The 23,317-nt window shown below is 39.0% G+C and overlaps 1 protein-coding gene across 1 annotated transcript in view; it reads right to left on the reverse strand.

The window, feature by feature from the left end:
- ABCA12 (ATP binding cassette subfamily A member 12) overlaps window positions 1-22,743 on the reverse strand; it is a 266,663-nt gene extending 243,920 nt beyond the window's left edge. Inside the window, exon 1 of the mRNA XM_070732222.1 lies at window positions 22,675-22,743. Within this exon, the coding sequence (XP_070588323.1) occupies window positions 22,675-22,743 (69 nt within the window). The remainder of the gene's footprint in view (window positions 1-22,674) is intronic.
- Between the last annotated feature and the right edge of the window lie 574 nt (window positions 22,744-23,317).

The raw sequence follows: 23,317 nt of genomic DNA on the forward strand, positions 1-23,317 counted from the left end.
TGACATACAAATCAAATAAATAAAAATAAATAAATATGTCACTAGCTATACTGATTGGGATTTCTTGGGGTTCTTAAAAAGATTGTAGCATAGGGCTTCATACTGCCTTTGGAGGCTTATACAGAATTTGCTTATCATAGGGCCATCCACAAAAATGATTTGGGAACTTTGGTCAGTTTAGTATGGACTAGCCCAAGTAGTTATGGACACAACCAGGTCTCCCCATATAATAACACTACTACGATGAGAGCTGCATTCGCTAACTATTAGCATTTGGACACAATTCATAGTGTGGGTGTCACACCTGCCCCAACCTGGATCCAGGGGTGGGCAGCAGAGAGGATGGGGTGGAACACCGGAAATGAAACTGCATGTGCAGCTCCAGCTGACCGTTGGCAGTCACTTACTGGATTACCCATCTCAGCTCAGCTCTCCTTTTTTTCCCTGCTGCTGCGAGCTCCTCACTTTTTTCCACTTTCCTGGCCTCGGACAAGCTTCCCACTCTCCTGCCCACCTCCCCTCCTCCCCTCCTGCCTCACGCAGCCACCCCCCAAGATCAGGAAGGCAGAAGAGGAAAAAAATGAGGAGCGTGCAGCAGCAGCGGCAGGGGAAAAAAGGAGAGCTGCACCGCACCAAAGCAGTCTGGGCTGCGGTGTTTTTCCCCTTGCGAAGTCCTCACTCTGCCCACAGCTGAGATGAAAATCCGTGATGCAGCAATAATAACCTTGTGACTCTTCCTCGGCTTTCTGAATTTTTATTTTTTTTTTCAATATTTTTATTTTATTTTATATGACTTACAAACATTTAGACATCAAACAATACAACATTAAACATTTACACTTAATATATTTACAAGATTTATTTTTTTAACAATTCTATTTACTATACCTTTTTCTTGATTTCCACCCAGTTGTAAATTTTTTCCCACACTTTGTAATAGTCCTTATTTTGTTGGTTTTGAATTTCGTATGTTAATTTGCTAAATTTGGCGCAGTCTAATATTTTTTTAATTACCGTTTCTTTGTTTGGAATCTTATCTTGTTTCCAGACTTGTGCATATGCTAATCTTGCAGCAGTAAGTAAGTGATTTATTAAGTAGTAATTTTCTTTGCTATGTTTGCCTCTAATTATGCCTAATAAATACATTTCCGGTTTTATTTCAATTTTATAGCCCAATATTTCTTCCATCCATGCCCTAATTTGAATCCAAAATTTTTTTGCTTCGTTACATTGCCACCATATGTGGTAGTATGTTCCCACTTCTTTTTTACACTTCCAACATTTGTTACTAATGTTTACATTCATTTTGGCTAGGCGTGCTGGCGCATAATGCCATCGGAAGAACATTTTATAAAGATTTTCTTTATATGGTGTTGACAAAGTCATCTTATAATTAACTGACCATAGTTTTTCCCAGTCTTCTAGCTGAATTGCATATCCAAAGTTGGTCATCCAAGATATCATGTTAGGTTTAACAATTTCTTCAATGTTTTCATAGTTTAATAGATAAATATACATTTTAGTTATAAATTTTTTGTCAGATCCTGTCAACATTTTGTCTATTTCATTTTGTTTATTACATATTCCAAATTGTACCAAGTCCCTTTTATATCTGCTTTGAATTTGGTAATATGGAAGCCAATCTATTACTATACCTTCCTCTTTAAGTCTTTCTCTAGTTTTAAGACTTCCTTTAGTGTTTAATAGGGCTTTGTAGGTTATTTTTTGTTCTTGGCTTATTATGTTTGGATGAATTTGAGCTTCTAGAGTGGATAGCCATCTGGGAATTTCATTATAGTATTTTTTCCTGACTTTCCGCCAGTGTGTCAATAGTGTATTCCGAATTTGGTGTTGTTTAAAGTGAGAATGTTTTGAGTGTTCTTTTCCCCACAAATGTGCGTGCCATCCTTCATTTATATCGTGGCCTTCTATTGTTAGAATTCTAGGATTTTCAAGGTTGACCCATTCTTTAATCCATAGTAATTTAGTGGCTTGGTAGTATATTTCTAAGTTGGGTAAACCGAATCCTTCTCTTGTTCTTAAATCTTGTAGGGCTTTCATGTTTATTCTAGGTTTTTTATTGCACCAGATAAAGTTAGAAATTATTTTATTTATTTTAGCAAAGAACGATTTGTTTAGTTGTATTGGTGCTGTTTGGAAGAGATAGAGCCACCTTGGAAGTATATTAGACTTTATTGTATTGATCCTTCCCATTAAGGATAGATTTAACTTTGACCATTTTTCTAAATCTTCTTTTGTTTTTGTTAATAATTTTGTATAATTTAGTTCTTTCAGTGAAGAATACCTTGTCGTAAACCAAATCCCTAGATATTTAATTTTCTTTTCTATTTGAAAACCTGTTTCTTTTATTAATAATTTGTTTAAATCTTGATTACAATTCTTGGTTAATATTTTAGTTTTGTTCCTATTTATTTTTAAGCCGGCCACTTTCCCATAGTTCTCTAATTCTTTTACTAAATATATCATTGAGCTAACTGGATTCTCTAAGAAGAAGACCAGATCATCAGCGAAGGCCTGTGTTTTATAAATTTGTTGTTTAATTTGGGTGCCCTGTATTGATGATTCCCCTCTAATTCGGTTTAATAGTATTTCTATAGACATTATATATATTAAGGGAGATAGTGGACAGCCTTGTCTCACTCCTTTTTTAATATCAAATGTATTGGTTAAATCTCCATTTATAATTATCCTTGCCTTTTGTTTGGAGTATATTTTATTTATTGTATTTTCAAAGTTCTCTCCTAAATCCATAGTATTTATTAATTTTTTTGAAAAAGTTCCAATTGAGGTTATCGAAGGCTTTCTCAGCATCTAGAAATAGCATTGCAAACTCCTTATCATTATGGCTTTCATAATATTCTAGCATATTTAATGTAATTCTTATATTATTTCTAATTTGTCTGTTAGGTAAGAAACCATTCTGATCAGAGTGTATTATTTTGTTTAATATTTTTTTAAATCTGTCTGCTATTATTGCCATATAAATTTTGTAGTCTACATTTAACAGAGATATTGGTCTATAATTCTTAATATACTTTGGATCTGTGTCTTCTTTATGTATCAGCGTTATGTTAGCTTCTTGCCATGATACCGGGCATTCTCCGTTCGTTAACATTTTATTATAAATTTCTAATAATAATTCTCCCGTTACATGGAATGTTGCTTTATAGAATTCAATTGGGAAGCCATCTGGGCCTGGTGTTTTATTATTATTCTGTTTCATAATTGTTCTTTCCAATTCTTCTTTTGTTATTTCTTTGTTTAATATTTCTTTATCTTCTTTACTTATTAAATTGATTTTACATGTCTCTAAATATTTTAATATATCTTCTTCCTTAATATTTTCTTCACTATACAATTCTTTATAGTATTCTAATGCAATTTCTTTCCTTTTTTTTAACTGGTAATGTGTTATTTCTTTTTTATCTGTTAATTGTTGGATTAATTTCTTCTCTCTTTCTTTCCTCAATTTATACGATAGCCATCTGCCAGGTTTATTTGCGTGCTCAAATTGATTTTGTTTTACTTCTCTTAGTTTCTTAGTTACTTCTTCTATCTCTATTAATTCTAGTTTGTGTTTTATCAGCATAATTTGTTGCCTTATATTTGGGTTTCCTGGGTCTTTTTGGGATTCTTTTTCTAATTTTCCTAATTTAAATATCCACTCTTTTTGATTTTGTCTTTTTTCCTTGTTTTTTCTTGATTTATAGGCTATTGTTAAGCCTCTTTGATAGGCTTTTGCTGTATCCCATAAATTCTGGAGGGAGGTATCTGGATTGTTATTTTCTTTTAAAAATAATTTCATTTCTCTTTCAATCCAATCTATATATTCTTGTTCTTTTAATAATTGTAGATCTAATCTCCAACTCCTATTTTTTTTCTCCTCCTCATTCCATATAATTTTTATTGGGTTATGATCAGCCCAATCGTTTTTATCAATTTGAATTCGTTTTATTAAGTTTCCTATCTTATTATTAACCCACGCCATGTCAATCCTAGACCAACTTTGGTGCGCATTGGAGTAGAATGTATATTCTTTTTTATTTTGGTTCCTTGTTCTCCAACAATCCCTCAGGTTTAATTCTTCACACATCTGATAACGTTTTTGGCAGTACTTTTCTTTTTTTATATCGATTTTTATTAGCACTTTTGTAATCCTTAATGGGATCGATAATACCGTTAAAGTCACCTATCATGCAAATGTCTTCTACTTCTAATTCAATCAGTTTCTGGTGCAAGTTATAGAAGAATTTTTTTAAATTTTTATTTGGTGCATAAATTACTACTAATGATACAAATACATTAACAATTTTAACTGTCATGATTAAAGTTCTTCCCTTTTTATCTGCATATATTTTCCTTGGATCTAATTCTTTTTTAACGTAAACTGCAATCCCTCTTTTTTTTGTTATGTGATAAGGACGTAAATACTTTCCCAATTTTCTCATTTTCTAATTGCTTTTCATTTTTTTGTGGAATGTGTACTTCCTGTAGACAAACAATGTCTAAATTTTGTTTTTGTAATTTATTGAATATACTATTTCTTTTCATAAATGAGTTTAAGCCATTTACATTAATTGAGATTAATTTAATTTCTGTTCCCATCCCCCTTTAATTCCTTATTTGTCTTCTGTTTGTCCTGTTTTCTTTCTGTGCTCTTGTCAATATTCTTTCTTCCTCCTGTACTATATCTTTAGAAGTTCCTTCTTTCCCGCTATCTGATTCTACCTGGGGTTCTTCTATCTCTTTTTGACTTCCTGTTTCCACCCTCTCTTCCGCTATTAATTCATCATAAAATTCTTGTGCCATTAGTTCGTTATTTACTTTTATTTTTTTCCCCTTCCATGTGATAAGCATCCCCTCCGGAATTAACCATCTGAAGGTAATTTTACTTTGATTTAACAAATCTGCCAACGGTCGGTATCCCCTTCGATTGTCCCTTAATTTTTTTGGGATTTGCTTAAGAACTCTGATTTCCTTCCCATTATGAATTATTGCTTCGTCTTTTGTAATTTTCAATATTTCATTTCTAATCTCCTTTTTTACACACCTCACGTGTACTTCCCTAGGAAGCTTATGTTTCCGGGCGTAGTTAGTGTTCACCCTGTAAATCTCATCTATTCCATTAGCTGTTTCTTGTTTATCTTTTTGTAATATATTAGCTATCATTTCTGTCATTGTCTCTACTAAATTCTCATCTTTCTCTTCTTCTACATTTTGGAATCTGACATAAAATTCTGCTCTATCGACCTCAAAATTAATTATTGATTCTTCTAACTCTCTATTTAATTGCATCAATTTATCATCCATTGTTACTACTTTTTTGTCATTTTGTTCTACTTTCTTTTCAATTTGTTCTATTCTCCTTTCATTTTTTTCCAAAATTTGATGGATTATTTCAATTTTATTGTCCATTTTTTGCATATCTTCCCTCATTGCCTCATGGTTCCTATCTAATTTTTCCTCCAGTTTGAGCATTGTTTCTTGAATTGCCATTAATGCCTCCTGCGTTGTTTGTGGGGTGTTGCTAATATTACCAGTACTGCTGGCCTTTTCTGTTGCTAACATGCTAACTATTGATTTTTGGGTTGAGGGGGAGCCAGATGGTTTTTTTGTATATTTCTGGAAAGTTGCCATTTTAATCTTTTTAATTGATTATTGACTTGAATGTCTAATATTTTCTTGGAATCAGATGAGTCTAATATATAGTTAGACTTAAGGTATATAATGCGCAGTTAGACTTTTAATATTGAGCTACTTGTTGATGAGCTGTTATTGTTATTGTTCTTTTCTTATATTCCCCCCCTTTTTCCCCCCTCTTCCTTTACTCCAATAGATCAGTATAATTCATTCAATGTAATTCAATATATTCAATAGTAATATTAATATTATTAAGCTAATATATATATTCTAAGTATAGATATTGTAGATATGTTATAGCTGAGATAGAAATAGGAATACAGATTAATTACTTATTTCGTTGTATCGTTAATACCATTCACTTCATAGGAATTCAATTCATCCAGAAAATAATAATAATCAACCTTTCTATTTGTTGTGGGGTTTTACCTAATTCTTCGTCCTTAGATTTTTAAGTTCACATTCAGGTTCAGTATATCAGAGTTCAATCAGGGTTCAATCAAGGTTCAATCAGAGTTCAATCAAAGTTCGGTCAAATTTCTTTTTCTTCCGCTATAAATAGCAAGTCATCAGTTAATCCGTTAATCAGGGAGAAAGTTAATTAGTAAATCAGTTAGTCAGTTTTTTCGATTTAGGGAAGGTAAAGAGGAGAGAAAAGAGATATAAATAAGTGCTTAATTAAGCTGACTTCCTCCTCCCACAATGTTCCTCTTCTCTGCACCTTCTTTTGACTCTTCCCGCTTATCTCGTCAGCTTCTGCAGGCTCCTTCGTCACTTCCAAGCACACTCCACCGCTGCTGTTTATTTATTCCTTTGGTCGTGGACCTCAGATCTTTACCGTTTGTTCTTTAAACTTCTTTAAACTCTGGAGCACTTCCTCCCTTTTCCGATCTCTCAGCAACCTCCGTATCTCCGTGTCTCCGTCACTACCGCTGTTTCCGCTGATTCCGTAGTCCCTGCAGTCTCCGTCGTTTGGCTCTTTTTTTTTTCAAAAATTAGTATTCTCCACCGTTTCTTTCAGTCACAAAACTTCTTTCAGTCACAAAACTCACAAACAGTTGTTAAGTTATTTAAGTTGTTTTTCAGGTTTCTCCTCCACGGGGTGCTTGTTAGTCCACTCCTGTTGTTTTAGGTTTTAACTCCAAACGTCTTCCGGGTCTTCCAGGTTTCTCAGTAGAATTTTTTTTTTGTCTTTTCTCCCACACCGCTGAGTAGCCGCTAACCAACTTTGGTGGGTCCCACGCTACTGCTCTCTCTTAACTTAATCTTCCATTAATTTGACTATATATATTTTTTGTCATCATACTTGGGTTCTTCTTCTTTGTAAATAGGATTATAGTTACACTCTCTTGCTTCCTCTGTTACGCTGGGCTGTCACAGCACTAACGTCACCATGTTGTTTGGTGACTCTCTTGCTTCGAGGTTTGCGAGGTTCTCACTCCTGCACACGGGGTGCTTGCTTCACACCTCCGTGCTAGGAGGAACCCTCGCTACTTCAGCCACCTCTCCAACGTGGTTGCGTCGAAATTCTGCCAAATTTCAACCCCCCGAACTGCAAAATCAGGCTTGGGAGAGCGGAGCTCTGCTCTCGCACGCCTGCTCGCCGTAGACCCGCCCCCGGAAGTTCGGCTTTCTGAATTTTTAACACCCCCCTCCCTCCCATCCTCCTCCTCCTCCTTAGAAAGTGGCAGGGACACCAACACTGGCAAGAGTTGCAGGGGGTCCTTTTCCTTCCCCCCTCTTTTCTCAACAGCTGATCAACACCTGTTCGCCTAACTACCCAGCCTGAGATGAGGGGCAACCCAGGAAGTAGAGGGTGGGAAACACGAAGCAAATTGTCACCCCAGTGAGCGACACTGGAGAGGTTGTAAGTTGAGGACTTAACAGTTCACTTGAACGATGATAGTTTAAGTCACTCCTATCTGGTCACATGGCTGTTAAGCCACTCCTACCCAGTCACATGACCATCAAGCCATAAGGCACACCCACATTGTGGCAGTAAAAATTTTGGCTGCCCATTATTGCCTGGATCCCTAGGAAAGGAAGACCCTTGACTCCATTTTGTGAAAGGTATACTTTTACTAACAACCAAGTGGTTACAATAAAATTAAGCCAGAACTGAAGATTCCCTAGTTAACTTTCTCTTTTCCCTATTCCTTCCCTTTGTTATACAGTGATTCCCCCGGGTATTGCGATCCCGATCATTGCGAAACGGCTATATGGCGATTTTGCAACCCGGAAGTAAAAACACCATCTGCGCATGTGCGCCCTTTTTTCTATGGGCACGCGTGCGTAGATGGCGCCGGGCAGATCAGCTGCTGGGCGGCTTCCCTAGGTCTTCCCCCTCTTGCTGGCGGGAGGGCGAGCGGCGGGCATCAGCGAGGAGTTTCCCCACCGCCCACGCAAACTCCTCGCTGCCGCTCGCCTGCCCTTCGCCCGCCCACGCCGTTCGCCTCGCGCCGCTTCCCAGCTGAGTCCTGAAGCGAATTGGCTTCAGGACTCAGCTGGGAAGGGGAGCAAGCGAGCGGCGCAAGCGAGCGGCGCGAGCGAACGGCTTGTCTGCCGCCTGCCTGCCCCGCGCGCCCGCCCTTCGCCCCGCCCACGCCGTTCATTCTCGCCGCTTCCCAGCTGAGTCCTGAAGCGAATTGGCTTCAGGACTCAGCTGGGAAGCGGCGCGAGCAAACGGCATAGGCGGGCAAAGGGCGGGCGAGCGGCAGCGAGGAGTTTGCGTGGGCAGTGGGGAAACCCCAATCTTCGGCTCCTCGCTGCTGCGGCGGAAGTAAAAACACCATCTGCGCATGCGCAGATGGTGTTTTTACTTCCGCAGCGCTACTTCGCGAAAAACCGGTCATTGCGAGGGGTCCTGGAACGGAACCCTCGCAATGATCGGGGGACCACTGTATGTCTATTGTCCAGTTACATTCAAAGGATTTGTTTTAGTAGCAGTCCCTGCTCTGCTGACTAGGTGGTGAAACATTCCTTTCCCAATGAGAATTCTTAGAGTGACACAATGAGTAATTTTGGTTTGTTTGTTTGTTTGTTTGTTTGTTTGTTTGTTTGTTTGTTTGTTTGTTCGTTCGTTCATTCATTCATTCATTCATTTATTTATTAGATTTGTATGCCGCCCCTCTCCGTAGATTCGGGGCGGCTCACAGCAATAATAAAGACAATGTAAAAACAAATCTAATAATTTAAAAAACACTAAAAACCCCAGACTGCTATCTACTCACAGAGGAAAGAAGAATCACAGCGCTGCTCCAAGAGAGCGCAAAGTCCTAAACTGACTAATATTCAACTATTATATTTTGGAAACTTAGCCTGAACCTACAGATACTGACATGAAGTTTCGGAAGAAGGGTTTGATTTAAATAATTAATTTAACTGAGTATCCATTTAATCCATTAAAAAAAAAATCTACTTGCTGTAAAGACACTTTAATTCATAATCATAATAGACAATTTATATATGTACCTATATTAATTGACATTTATATACATTCTATCAACTTATTGGTATAGTAGACCATTAGATTTATTATTATACTACGCTATTTTTCCTAATAAGTATTAGTGCTACCATTAATCTTTAGAAACATTAGAAATATCACTCAACTCATTAATGAATATTATAGAGCTCTAGATTAAATATTTTCTAACATTTTCTTAGCTTATATATATAACTGTGTTTATAACAATAATATATTACTTATTTAATTGCCTAATTTATTACTAATACTTATAATAATATATAATACTCTACATATCTAGAAGGTTCCTAAGATTTTAAGAAATTTTTGAATGAATTAACTTTCTTTTCTTTTCTTGGACGGTTCATCATTTTATAAAAATATAATATAAGAACCACTCCCCATTGTATATATACATTACTGTAAATTTTGATCAACTTTCTGAAAAGAGCTACTGTTACAAAATTGATAACCACTGAAAGAAATTGCAACTGTGATACTGTGTGCCCTACCAGTTACTCTTGATTATTGTCTACATTATAACCTATTGGAAATATATTTCTTTCTAATTTGTCTGATATAAATAATATTCTCATTGTTTTCTCTAAACTACTCTTCCCATCTCTATCTAAAGGTAGACTTCAAGGCCTTTAAAACTAACCATAAGAACCTCATTACCTGAATCCTTTGTATTTAACTCAAATATACCTTTCTATTTAAACTCTGGAAGGGACTATAAAAGATTTATATAAGTGGTCTAGTTGGTGGAATATTATTAAAATGACAAGCCTCTCCAACTTGACTAGACTGGGAACAGGGAAGAGACCAATTAACCAATCTACCTCAGCTATACCTAGCCCCTCTACTCAGAGATCATTAGAGGATATGTTACCTAGAGAAAGGTCCAACTCTTATAAAGATCTACAAACAATGCTGATGCAAATGCAGGAATTAATGCTTAAAAACCATGAGGATATTAAAAAAGAAATTGGTGAAGTGAGAAATGATACATCTGAGTTAAAAGAAAGAATGCAAAATATGGACAAAAGACACGGGGCCTTTGAACAACAGATGCTAAAACAAGAACAAAAAATTCAAGATTTGGAAGATAGGATAGACCAGGATCATAACCAAATGGAGGACCTGACTGAAAGACTAGTTCAAGCTAATAAGGAGTTAGAAAATACCGTAATTCAACTTGAAAACGAAAAAGCTAATCACTTTCTCAGATTCCAAAACCTAAGGGAGGACAAAGTGAGGATTTACCAGATATTATGGCAGACATTCTGTCAAAGGCGCTGGACATTGAAAAAGATATGATGTTAAACGAAATAGATGAAATTTACAGAATCAATACCAACTATGCCAGACGCCACAATCTCCCTAAGGAAGTCCATATTAAATTAGTTAAAAAATCAGTCAGGGACGAAATACTTCACAGAGCCCGTGAAGATCCTATAGAATATAAGGGGAGACAGCTGGTTATCTTAAAGCAAGTTCCAAAACATGTAAGAGATCTACGTAAGCCATATACCTTCCTATCTACCAAACTGACTAGGCATAACATAAACTTCAGATGGCTAGTCCCGGAGGGAATGCTAGTGACCTGGCAGGATAAAAAAATAAAAATAGACTTGATCGACAAAGCAGAAGAATTTTTTGAAAAAAACTTTTCTAATGAACAGATGGCTGAAAGCAAAAATTATAGTGAAATAAGGAACCCTCTGCCAACCACAGAACAACCAGTGGATCAGACCCTAAATAGAACAGAAGAAGTATTGGCTACTAATAATAAAACTAATGGAAAAAATGGCTACGCAGACATACCAAAAGATATCAGAAGCACTAGGGCAACTAGACCCAAATACAGATAAATCAAACTTAGCACAAAGAACGATTAACTGGGGAATTGAGACATATTCAATCAATATAAATGGTTTGAACTCGCCAAACAAAAGAAACAAAATTCTAAATAAATTCGCCAAATTGAACTTAGATATCATTGCTATGCAAGAGGTTCACATTAAAAATAAATTCAAACATTTACTTAAAAGGAACAAACTTGGAAATCTATTCTCTTCTTTAGCGCAGGAAAAAAAAGAGAGGTGTAATCTGTTATATCAACCCCAACATACAAGCTAAACTGAAATATAAAGATAGAGGTGGTAGAGTCTTAATATTAGAATTACAAAAAGAATCAGAAATATAACTTTAATTAACATATATGCCCCGAATGAAGGCCAAGAAAAAAATTATAAAAAATTATTAATTACTATTACTGAATATGCTACGGACAATATTTGCTTATTAGGGGATTTTAATGGAATAATTGACAAGGAATTGGACTATAATAATGATGGAAAGAATAAACAAAAGAAAAGAATCTTACCCAAAGCCTTTTTCGATTTAACTAAAGAGCTAAAACTCAAAGACAGTTGGAAAGAGAGAAATCCAAAACTTAAAAAATATACTTTCTACTCAGATAGACATCAATCCTGGTCAAGACTAGATATGGTTTGGACAACAACAGAACTTAATACAAAAATACAGTCGGTTGAGATAGAATCTAATCTTATCTCAGACCATAATGCTCTTAAATTAATATGGAAAGGAACTAAACAATGCCATAGATGGACACTTCAAAAATCAATTCTAAATCAGGAAAATTTTAAACAGAAACTCCAATTGGAAGTGAATTTCTTTTTTCAAGAAAACACTAAAGAACACACAAGTGTTCAAAATCTATGGGATACAGCCAAAGCAGTAACTAGGGGAATTGCTATTGCTTACATGGCCAAAGAATATAAATTTAAAAAGCGGGAAATGGAAAAATTAGAAGAAGACTATAAATTATTAGAAGAAAATCTGCAAAAATATCCTCAAAAGAAAGAAATAAAACAAAAAATGTCATTGATAAAACATCAATTAAATTTAATGGGTCAAGAAAAACTAGCACAACAAATTAAAAATAGCAATCAATATAATTTTGAAAACGCAAATAAACCTAGCAAATGGCTAGCCAATAAATTAAAAAAACAAAGAGAAGAGAAACTTATTAACTGTCTCAAAACAAAAAACGGGGAATTATGCCATGATTTGGAAATGAAAAAACAGATTGCTAGAGACTTCTATAGCGATCTCTATGGCAACTATGAAAATACATTTAACAACTCACAAGATCAAAACATACAAGAAATTCTAGAACAGGCCAATCTCCCTAAAATACCAAAAGAAACGAAAGATTTATTAAATAAGGAAATTACCACTATTGAATTAAAAGAAGCAATCAAAAGACAAAAAAACTAATAAAGCCCCGGGCCCAGATAGTCTACCAGCCGAATTCTACAAAGATCTTCCAGTAGAACTGGAAAAGGCCTTGTTAGAAACTCTGAACGAGGCCTTAGAAAAAGGTATACAGTGAACCCTCGATCATTGCGAGGGTTCCGTTCCAGGACCCCACGCGATGATCGATTTTTAGCGAAGTAGCGGTGCGGAAGTAAAAACACCATCTGCGCGTGCGCAGATGGTGTTTTTGCTTCCACTGCCGCCCGCCCTTCGCCCGCCCACCCCGTTGCTCGCGCCTGGGGTGCGCGCGCGCTTGGGGACTCCCTAGCTCCGCTTCCCAGCTGGGGAGCGGAGCTGGGATGTCCCCAAGCGCGCGCGCTTTCCCCCAGCAACGCGCGCGGGGTGGGGACTCCCTAGATCCGCTTCCCAGCTGGGGAGCGGAGCTGGGATGTCCCCAAGCGCGCGCGCTTTCCCCAGCAACGCAGCGCGCGGTGGGGACTCCCTAGATCCGCTTCCCAGCTGGGGAGCAGAGCTGGGATGTCCCCAAGCGCGCGCGCTTTCCCCAGCAACGCGCGCGCGGTGGGGACTCCCTAGATCCGCTTCCCAGCTAGGGAGCGGAGCTGGGATGTCCCCAAGCGCGCACGCTTTCCCCAGCAACGCGCGCGCGGTGGGGACTCCCTAGATCCGCTTCCCAGCTGGGGAGCGGAGCTGGGATGTCCCCAAGCGCGCGCGCTTTCCCCAGCAACGCGCACGCGGTGGGGACTCCCTAGATCCGCTTCCCAGCTGGGGAGCGGAGCTGGGATGTCCCCAAGCGCGCGCGCGCTTTCCCCAGCAACGCGCGCGCGGTGGGGACTCTCTAGATCCGCTTCCCAGCTGGGGAGCGGAGCTGGGATGTCCCCAAGCGCGCGGGCACCACCCGCCCGCCCACGCTGTTGCTGGGGCCCGCTTCCCAGCTGGGGAGCGGAGCTGGGGGTGTCCCAGGGAAGCCTCTGGGGGAAGGGGGAAGACCCAGGGAAGCCTCTGCCCGGCGGGGAAACTCCACCATCTACGCATGCGTGGAAGGGCACGCATGCGCAGATGGTGGAGTTTACTTCCGGGTTGAAAACTCGCGAAATAGCCCTTTCGCGATACTTGAGGACGCGAAACTCGAGGGTTCACTGTAATTCCAACATCCTGGACCGAAGCAAATCTAGCATTATTGGCAAAAAAGGATACTGACCCTACAGAAATAGCCAACTATCGACCTATCTCTCTACTAAATGCTGACTACAAAATTTTAGCTCTATCTTAGCTAATAGAATTAAAGGCTTTTTAAACCAATTTATACATTTGGATCCAAATGGCTTCCTTCCAGGGAGACAGTTAAAGAATAACATCAGAATAATATTAGACACCCTTGAATACTATGAAATCCACAGTGAAAAACAAGTGGCATTAATATTCTTAGACGCCCAGAAGGCTTTTGATAATGTATCCTGGAATTTTATATTTAAACAACTTGAACATATGGAATTCGGCGATAAATTCATATATGCAATTAAAGCTATATACACTTATCAATCCACCTACATTATTCTCAATGGAGATACAACAACAAAAATCTCCATACATAAAGGCACATGACAAGGCTGTCCACTGTCCCCCTTACTTTTCATCTTAACATTAGAAGTCTTAACTAGAATCATTAGAAAAAAGGAAATAATAAAAGGTCTAAAGTATAAAAACGAAATTTATAAATTACAAGCATTTGAGGACGACCTAGTATTTATTCTAGAGGACCCCTTAGAATCAGGACCTAAATTACTTGCTATTTTAGAAGATTATGGCACAGTAGCAGGGCTTAAAATTAACAAAACAAAAACTCAAATTCTAACCAAAAATATGAGAGATACGCAGAAAGCTATTTTAATGTCCAAACTAAATATCCAAATAGTAAAAAAAATTAAATATCTTGGTATCAACATGACGAATAAAGTTTCTAGCTTAAAAGAAAATAACTACGACAAACTAATAGATAAAATACAATGCGATTTGGTGAAATGGAAGAAACTACAGCTCTCATTATTAGGGAGAATAGCGGCTATTAAACTTAACATCTTGCCTAAAATACTATTTCTATTCCAAACAATTCCAATCCACCTGAAACAATATTTTTTTATAAAACTGAACAAAATTACTAGTAGCTTCATCTGGCAGAACAAGCGCCCTAGAATCCGTTTAAAATATCTACAAGATAGAAAAGAAGAAGGAGGCCTGGCACTTCCAATTTGGAAAGACTATTACATCGCTGCATCCCTAACATGGTTAAGAGAATGGATGACCCTGTCTAATATTAGGCTATTAAGTTTAGAAGGACACGACCTTCATCTAGGATGGCATTATTACCTCTGGTATGCTCCGTTAGAAGCATATGTACACCCTAATTTTCATTAAAAAAACAACATAATAAGATATAAAGACATAATAAACTCTAATGGAGAAATCAGATCAAGAACAGAATTAGAAAACTTGGGCCAAAAAACGGAATGGTGGGAATACCTACAGATACAATCTAAATTTAATAAGGATAAAAATAAACCAGGAATACAGTGATCCCCCGCTCGTTGCGAGGGTTCCGTTCCAGGACCCCCCGCAACGAGCGGGTTTTCGCGAAGTAGCGCTGCGGAAGTAAAAACACCATCTGCGCATGTGCAGATGGTGTTTTTACTCCCGCAGCGCTAGCGAGGAGCCAAAGATTGGGGGCGGCGCGGCTGTTTTAAAACATCGCCGCCGGCATGGGGGGCTTCCTAGCAGCCCCCCAAACCCGGGTTGGGGGTCCGGGGGGTGCTGGCAAGCCCCCCATGCTGGCGGCGACATTTTAAAACAGCCGCGCCGCCCCCAATCTTCGGCTCCTCGCTAGCGGGCAGGCAGGCGGCGGACAAGCCGTTCGCTGGCGCTGGCTCTCGGCGCTTTTGAGCTGAGTCCTGGAGCGAATTCGCTTCAGGACTCAGCTCAAAAGCGCCGAGAGCCAGCGCCAGCGAACGGCTTGTCCGCGCTGGCTGTCGCCGCTTTCGAGCTGAGTCCTGGAGCGAATTCGCTTCAGGACTCAGCTCAAAAGCGCCGAGAGCCAGCGCCAGCGAACGGCTTGTCCGCGCTGGCTGTCGCCGCTTTTGAGCTGAGTCCTGGAGCGAATTCGCTTCAGGACTCAGCTCAAAAGCGCCGAGAGCCAGCGCCAGCGAACGGCTTGTCCGCGCTGGCTGTCGCCGCTTTCGAGCTGAGTCCTGGAGCGAATTCGCTTCAGGACTCAGCTCAAAAGTGCCGAGAGTCAGCGCCAGTGAACGGCTTGTCCGCGCTCGCTCTCGCCGCTTTCGAGCTGAGTCCTGGAGCGAATTCGCTTCAGGACTCAGCTCGAAAGCGGCGAGAATGAACGGCGTGGGCGGGCGAAGGGCGGGCGGCAGCGAGGAGTTTGCATGGGCGGTGGGGAAACTCCTTGCTGATGCCCGCTGCTCGCCCTCCCGCCAGCAAGAGGGGGAAGACCCAGGGAAGCCGCCCAGCAGCTGATTTGCCGGGCCCCATCTACGCATGCGTGCCCATAGAAAAAAAAGGGCACGCATGCGTAGATGGTGTTTTGACTTCCGGGTTCAAAAATCGCAAATTACCCTGTTCGCAATGGTTGGGGACACAATAACCGGGGGATCACTGTAGTTAAAAATGCCCCTCTAGACAAACTATGTACAGGATCCCAGGAACAATTAATTAAAAAATTCTATTGCTATCTAAACTACAATGAATTGGATAATACTAATATAAAAATAAAAACCCTATCATTAAAAGCAAACATACACACAAACATACTGTATAGGCCCTGGGGTTTCTCCCCTTCCCTGTGATTACAGTAATTCTTACAGTTTATGACAGGTTGGCATCTAGCAAACGAGGCTGAAGCTCAAGATGTCAGTTTTGACATTCTGCCCCCCACCACCACCAAAAGGACTAAACCAAGGAAAAGAAAGAGATAAAAAGAAAAGATTAGATTTTAACGTGATTTATCAGGGTATCAGCTAGGGAATTTGCAAAGGAGGCATGGGAACTGCATACGCTGGGCATCAACCCACTCAGTTTTGAATGGGGCAAGATATTTCCAGAGGGTTAAGTGTTGAAGTTTGCCTCTGTGGTTACATGAGTAAAGGATTTTCTTGAAATGCTGTTCTCCTTCAATAAGGATGGAAGGTAGTGGTAGTTTTGTTGTGGCACACAAGAGCAATGTGGCTGCAGGTTTTAATAGGCTGCAGTGGAAATCAGGATGGATTGTATTCAAAAGGTTTTGATAGTTTTAGCTCCACTGTCATGGGGTTGGTGCATCTAATAATGGGGAAAGGCCAATATATTTCAGTCCCAATTTCTCAAGAGTTGCCTGGAATGCAGGAATTTGTTGAAAGCAAAGCTTCATCTCCAACTTTAAATTCCCTTTGTTGCATTCTTCTTTTGTCAATGTATTTTTTGTGGGGATCTCTTATGAGCTCCTTGTGGGCAATTGGCCATATGAGTTGCAGGGATTTCACCCATTCAGCTAATGACGTACTTCAGGGAGGATATTGGGATACCTCCAGCATAACAATGGAATCTTGGCCACTGGCCAGTCGGAACTATTTATTTATTTATTTATTTATTTATTTATTTATTTATTTATTTATTTATTTATTTATTTATTTATTTATTTATTTATTTATTTATTTATTTATTTATTTATTTATTTATTTATTTATTTATTTATTTATTTATTTATTTATTTATTTATTTATTTATTTATTTATTTATTAGATTTGTATGCCGCCCCTCTCCGTAGACTCGGGGCGGCTCACAACACCAATAGAACAATTCATAACAAATCTAATAATTTAAAAACATTTAAAAACCCCATTATTAAGCAGACATACATACAAACATACCATACATAAATTGTATAGGCCCGGGGAAGATATCTCAATTCCCCCATGCCTGGCGGCAAAGGTGGGTTTTAAGGAGTTTACGGAAGGCAAGGAGGGTGAGGGCAGTTCTAATCTCCAGGGGGAGCTGGTTCCAGAGAGTCGGTGTTGCCACAGAGAAGGCTCTTCCCCTGGGACCCGCCAAACAACATTGTTTAGTCGATGGGACCCAGAGAAGGCCAACTCTGTGGGACCTAATCAGTCACTGGAATTCATGCGGCAGAAGGCGGTCCCGGAGATATTCTGGTCCAATGCCATGAAGGGCTTTCTAGGTCATAACCAACACTTTGAATTGTGACCGAAAATTGATCGGCAACCAATGCAGACTACGGAGTGTTGGTGTGACATGGGCATACCTGGGGAAGCCCATGATTGCTCTCGCAGCTGCATTCTGCACAATCTGAAGTTTCCGAACACTTTTCAAAGGTAGCGCCATGTAGAGAGCATTACCCTAGTCGAATCTCGAGGTGATGAGAGCATGAGTGACTCTGAGCAGTGAGTCTTGGTCCAGATAGAGCCGCAACTGGTGCACCAGGCAAACCTGAGCAAACGTCTCCCTCGCCACAGCTGAAAGATGGTTCTCTAATGTAAGCTGTGGATCAAGGAGGATGCCCAAGTTGCGGACCCTCTCTGAGGGGGTCAATAATTCCCCCCCAGGGTTATGGACGGACAAATGGAATTGTCCTTGGGAGGCAGAACCCACAGCCACTCCTTCTTATCTGGGTTGAGTTTGAGTCTGTTGTAATGTAAAACCAGTGCTGCTTTGAATGGAATTGTTGTAAGCAACAAAGGGAAGGAGGTCCGAACAATTGTCCTGTTGATTTTAACATAGTAGTTAAACTATGTTCTAATGCACCATTCTCTCCATTGGTCTGGAGGTGGTGAGAAGAACTGAGCCTAAAAACTTAAAGAATTACAGCCAAAATTGGGAAGTGAATTGAACTCCTCAGTCTAATGTGAATCTGGTCAGAGCTCCGTGGAGTCAGTAGATATTGGTACAAAAAGTTTTGCTAAGGTCTGAGGCGGATTTTGGGGCACACCATAAAGTGGATTTGTGTTAAAAAGAGGTTGATAACAACCCATATTTTTCTATTCCCTGAGCTATCAGGTTTATAGAACTCTCTTTCCATGGGGCAATGGGATTAGCCACGGGTTGAAGTAAGCCTGGAGGTTTTCCTGTATGGCCCTTTGCAGAAGTACACACAGAGCAACTTATGGCATAGCTTTCTATGACCCATTTCATGCTTGGGCACCAAAATTGGTGCCTTATACAATTTTGGTGAACACAAAATGTCCAGCCATTTTGGAATTTTTACTGTGTTGCAGAATTAAAGTTCTTTGGTTGGTAGATACACAGAGTTTAGACTCAGGCCAGGCCAGGCCATCATGAAGAGTGAAATTGTCTTTGTAGTGTGTGAACCAGACTGTTCTGAACAGTTGCATGAGATTGTTGGTTACCTTAGGTCTTGCTTTGTCCTGTACCCTGGAATTTGACTTAAGAGGATGATGGAATTTACAATCTCTTCCCAGATACAGTTGTATTGAGGCAGTCTTGAAAACACATCTGTCTTGAAGTTTTTCCCTCATGGTAAATAATGTAGGGTGAAACTGAACCAGTTATAATATTGTGCCCACCTTACTTGTTTAGGAGGCAGTTTTGGGAGAGGCTTCGGAGCTTTTAGGTTCAAAGTTCCAGAAATGAAAGAAGTTTTATTGCCCTCCAAAAAGTTGAACAGCTCCCCTTGCACTGTGTAGGCTTCCTTTCTCCATACTGTCCACCTACGCTCTGTATCAGAGAGTTTTTTGGCGATGTAGGCACATGGCTGTAAGAGTCCTTGCTGATTTCTTTGTTGGTTTCTTATGCTCTCTGCAACATAAACTATCATTCACTTGGATGATGAACGAGCTGCATGCGACTCTTTGGGCCCTCTGCTGAGGCTCCCTGTGGCTCTGTCATGGCAGAGGGATGAAAGAGCTGTTGTCCTATTGTGGCAATGGCATTGCCAGAGCCTTAGTGCAGGAGTAAACAGCTCCTGCATTTGCCTTTGTGCAGCAATAGAGAGAAATAATGGAGAGGTGGATGCCCAAGATTTGTGCATGATGAGTGCTCAAGATTTTTCTCACCGATTGCTGAGTTTTGAATTTTTTGGCTGAAGACGAATGGGTATGGCACCACTACATTGATTGACATTTGCTCTCTGGAGTATGGTGATAAGCCCAAGTTTCATCTCCTGTCACCATACAGTTGAGAAAAGTCTTGCCTTCAATCTTGAAACAGTCAAGAAATTCACGGGCGCTGCTGACTCTGTTGATTTTGTGCGCTCTAATAAGCATCTTGGGCACCCATTGCAGCAGTGTTCATGCCCTTAGCAATTAGGTAGCATATTACAGTGTGCACTTCACACTTGGAAGGAAACAGAATGGGGATACTCATGTCTAATCTTCACCACAATGCCAGTGGATGTTCTAATGATCACTGGCGCTGCTCATTTGCTACATGCCTTGTAACCTTATTTTCTGGATAATCCTCATAATTTATTTAACAAGAGACCAGATTTCAATTGGTAGGCTAAAAAATAATAATACTTCAACAGTTTTGTCAAATTTTGTCATATTTTTTGAGATGCATTTGAGATGCATTTTTGAGAAACATTGACCTCCTCAGCCAAAAATGAAGTATAATTTATCAACTGAATAATAATAATAATAATAATAATAATAATAATAATAATAATAATAATAATACAATATACAAATCCAATGGTTAAAAAAAACACTTTGAAACCCTTATAAAAATAATCATACAACTCAAACAAACCATACACAAATTATAATAGTTAAGGGGTATATTAATATCCCCATGCCTGGTGACATAGGTGAGTTTTCAAGAGTTTACAAAAGGCAAGGAGGGTGGGGGCAGTCCTGATCTCTGGGGGGAGTTGGTTCCAGAGGGCTGGGGCTGCCACAGAGAAGGCTCTTCCCCTGGGTCCCGCCAGACAGTATTGTTTATTCGATGGGGGCCTGGAGAAGGCCAAATCTGTGGGACATAATCCGTTGCTGGGATTTGTGCGGGAGAAGGCGATCCCGGAAGTATTCTGGTCCAATGCCATGTAGGGCTTTATAGGTCATGACCAACACTGAATTGTGACTGGAAACTGATTGGCAGCCAGTGCAATGAATGCATCTGGTGTAGTCCCTTCTCATTGTGAATAAATTTTATGTTTAACACATTAGAAGAGTATCAGTAAATCTTGGGCTTCACTTCCATAAATTTAACACCCAGGAGAAATAAACTTGTAAAAAAATTATACTAAAAGTATATTAATACTTAAGATTTAAGAGAGCAAATGGACCTTAAAAATCTCCAGAATTTTCTATTTTGTTGACAAGCTATGAGAGGGGCTATGTTAATAAAAGCTTGTCACCATTTCTTCACTCAACCCCTCCTGTTGCTCCTATTTGGCCTTCACTGGGACTATTGCTTGTTTTATTTAGTTAATTAGTTAGTTATATCCTGTCTTTATTATTATTATTATTATTATAAAAAACTCAAGGTGGTGAACACACAATATTTTTCCTCTCCTATTTTTCCCACAACAATAATCCTGCGTGGGAGGTTAGGCTGAGACAGAGTGACTGGCCAAAGTCATCCAGCCGGCTTTCATGCCAAATGCAGAACTAGGAGAACTCAGTCTCCTGATGTATAGGACAACACCTTCACCACTATATCAAACTGTTCCTCTCCTTTTTCTCTCTATCAGTACTGTTATAGTCAGAAGCTGCTATGTTGAATGGAGCTACTTTATTTTATGATGCATTGCTCATATGTCATTTCTCAAATTGGTTTATTGCACTTTAGCACTTAACAGAAAACACATTGCTACAGGTGAGGGGGTAAATGCCCAAAAGGCAAGCCTAGAGAAAGTGGCTTACAAAGGGGAGCAAGACTATTAGTAAAGCAGCAGAATAATGGTTCAAAGCTAAGTGAAATTGTTACAAATATTTCCATCTCCTATCAGCAATAATCATGTGATTGTTTAGAATACAGGAGGGAAACCCTTCAAAACTTCACATGCGGAAAATACCAAGAATCAGCCTTGTTAAAAAAAATTAATGAAAGGCTCTTACATGAAGAATTGGCATCATAAAAGAGAGAGAGAGAATCCAACACAGAGAAGGTTAGAAAATAAATTATTATAATCCATCAGATCTCTGCTGATCATACAATACATAAACTGTAATATATAAAATTAAAGGCTGATACTTTTAATGAATTACCTGTTGCATAAATGCTTCCTTGTGCAGATTCTAATTTAATCTAAACCAGCTTTCCCCAATTTAGTGCTGGGACTAAAACTTTCAGAATTTTCACTCAGCATAACATTTTTTTAAATAGTCATATTGATGTATTTTCTTTGTTTTCTTTCCCCTTGTTTTGTTGATTTATTATTTTCAGTTTGTTTAAACTTCCTTTTTATTTCTTTTTTATTTATGATTGTGAGATGCCTACAATAGCCCATGGCAAGATAGGCAGCAAATAAATGTAATAATAATATAATTTATATCTACCTATCCCAGGGCAGGTCCTTAAAAGGACTCAATAGATAGAAAAATGTCAAAGACAGTGTGAATATCTGGCTGAGTGTGCAGTGAATCGTAATGGATATAGATGAGCATCCTCTAATTAGTGAAATAGCAAAATACTCTCTGCTGTAAACTGCCAACTCTTGAGGTGTGCAACTAAAGATATATGCAGCTCAGTATAAATAATATATTGAAATAATATTTAGACCATAAGGACATATTTATTTACTATTCCATCGAAACAAAAATGGGAAAAATTAGCAATGGAGAAAAGATTCTAACCCAAACGTTGCTTGCTGAGTTGGTTTTCTGCTTGGTTAACGTAACATTTCAAAATATTCCCTCACTTCGCCTGTAGGTGCCATTCCATGTGGCACATTTGAACAAGAAAAAAAATATTTCCACAAACACAACAGCAGTTTGAGGTGATTAGTAGGAACTCAAAGATATATATATATATATATATATATATATATATATATATATATATATATATATATATATATATATATATATATATATAATATACAATTATGACTCTTATTCATTGATCAGGCATGGAATAGTACCACATTTGCAATCAAATTTTACGACAGAAAATATTTTTCACACTCATCATTTTCAAGAAGTGTATTACTACCTTTCCTTAAATAATATTTTATCCCAGATTCCCCGAGATTTAAAATTCTCTTGCTTTTTAATTTCTATTCTTACCGGTTGCCTTTTGACACTCAGCCAGTTCTTCCACAGCAACACCCACAGGTGTCGGAAGAGGGAAGCCATCCTCAGAAGAGCTTCGGCAAAAGAAGAAAGTTCTTATCTTCTCTCTGACCCAGGCTTAGGTTGCTAAAAATGTATCTTGTGATGAAGATTTGTACAGGTATTGCTTTGCCTTTGCACCTTTTCTATACAACCCAGATGGCCAGTTCAGCCCTTTGTCTCTGCCCTGTGCACATCATTGACTTTCCTACTGAAATGCAACAGGTTGATTCATCCAATGAGAATCAAAGGATGATTAATTATAATACTATACTACTCTCTCAGCTTTCTTCAGTCCTGGTGTGATAAGGCTGGTGTCATTCCAAGAAGATGCTTCTGCTGAAATTAAAGAAGTGCACCTTTTCTCCCACAAGAAACTCCCTACCACCTACACATATAGCCTACAGAAGAATTGACAAAGAAGCTAGCAACCAAGTGGCTTACCAAGCCAGTAGGACCTGTTTTATTTCTTTTTCCTGATTTAATGCACACAAATTAGCTGGGAGTAATAGCAAATAGGTACATTGCAGACATTCATTGTACTCCATTTAAATAAAATTAATGTTAATGTTTGTCTAAAGCAAAAGACAGGACATTA

Source organism: Erythrolamprus reginae, chromosome 1 (genome assembly GCF_031021105.1).
Source record: "Erythrolamprus reginae isolate rEryReg1 chromosome 1, rEryReg1.hap1, whole genome shotgun sequence".
Lineage (NCBI taxonomy): Eukaryota > Metazoa > Chordata > Lepidosauria > Squamata > Dipsadidae > Erythrolamprus > Erythrolamprus reginae.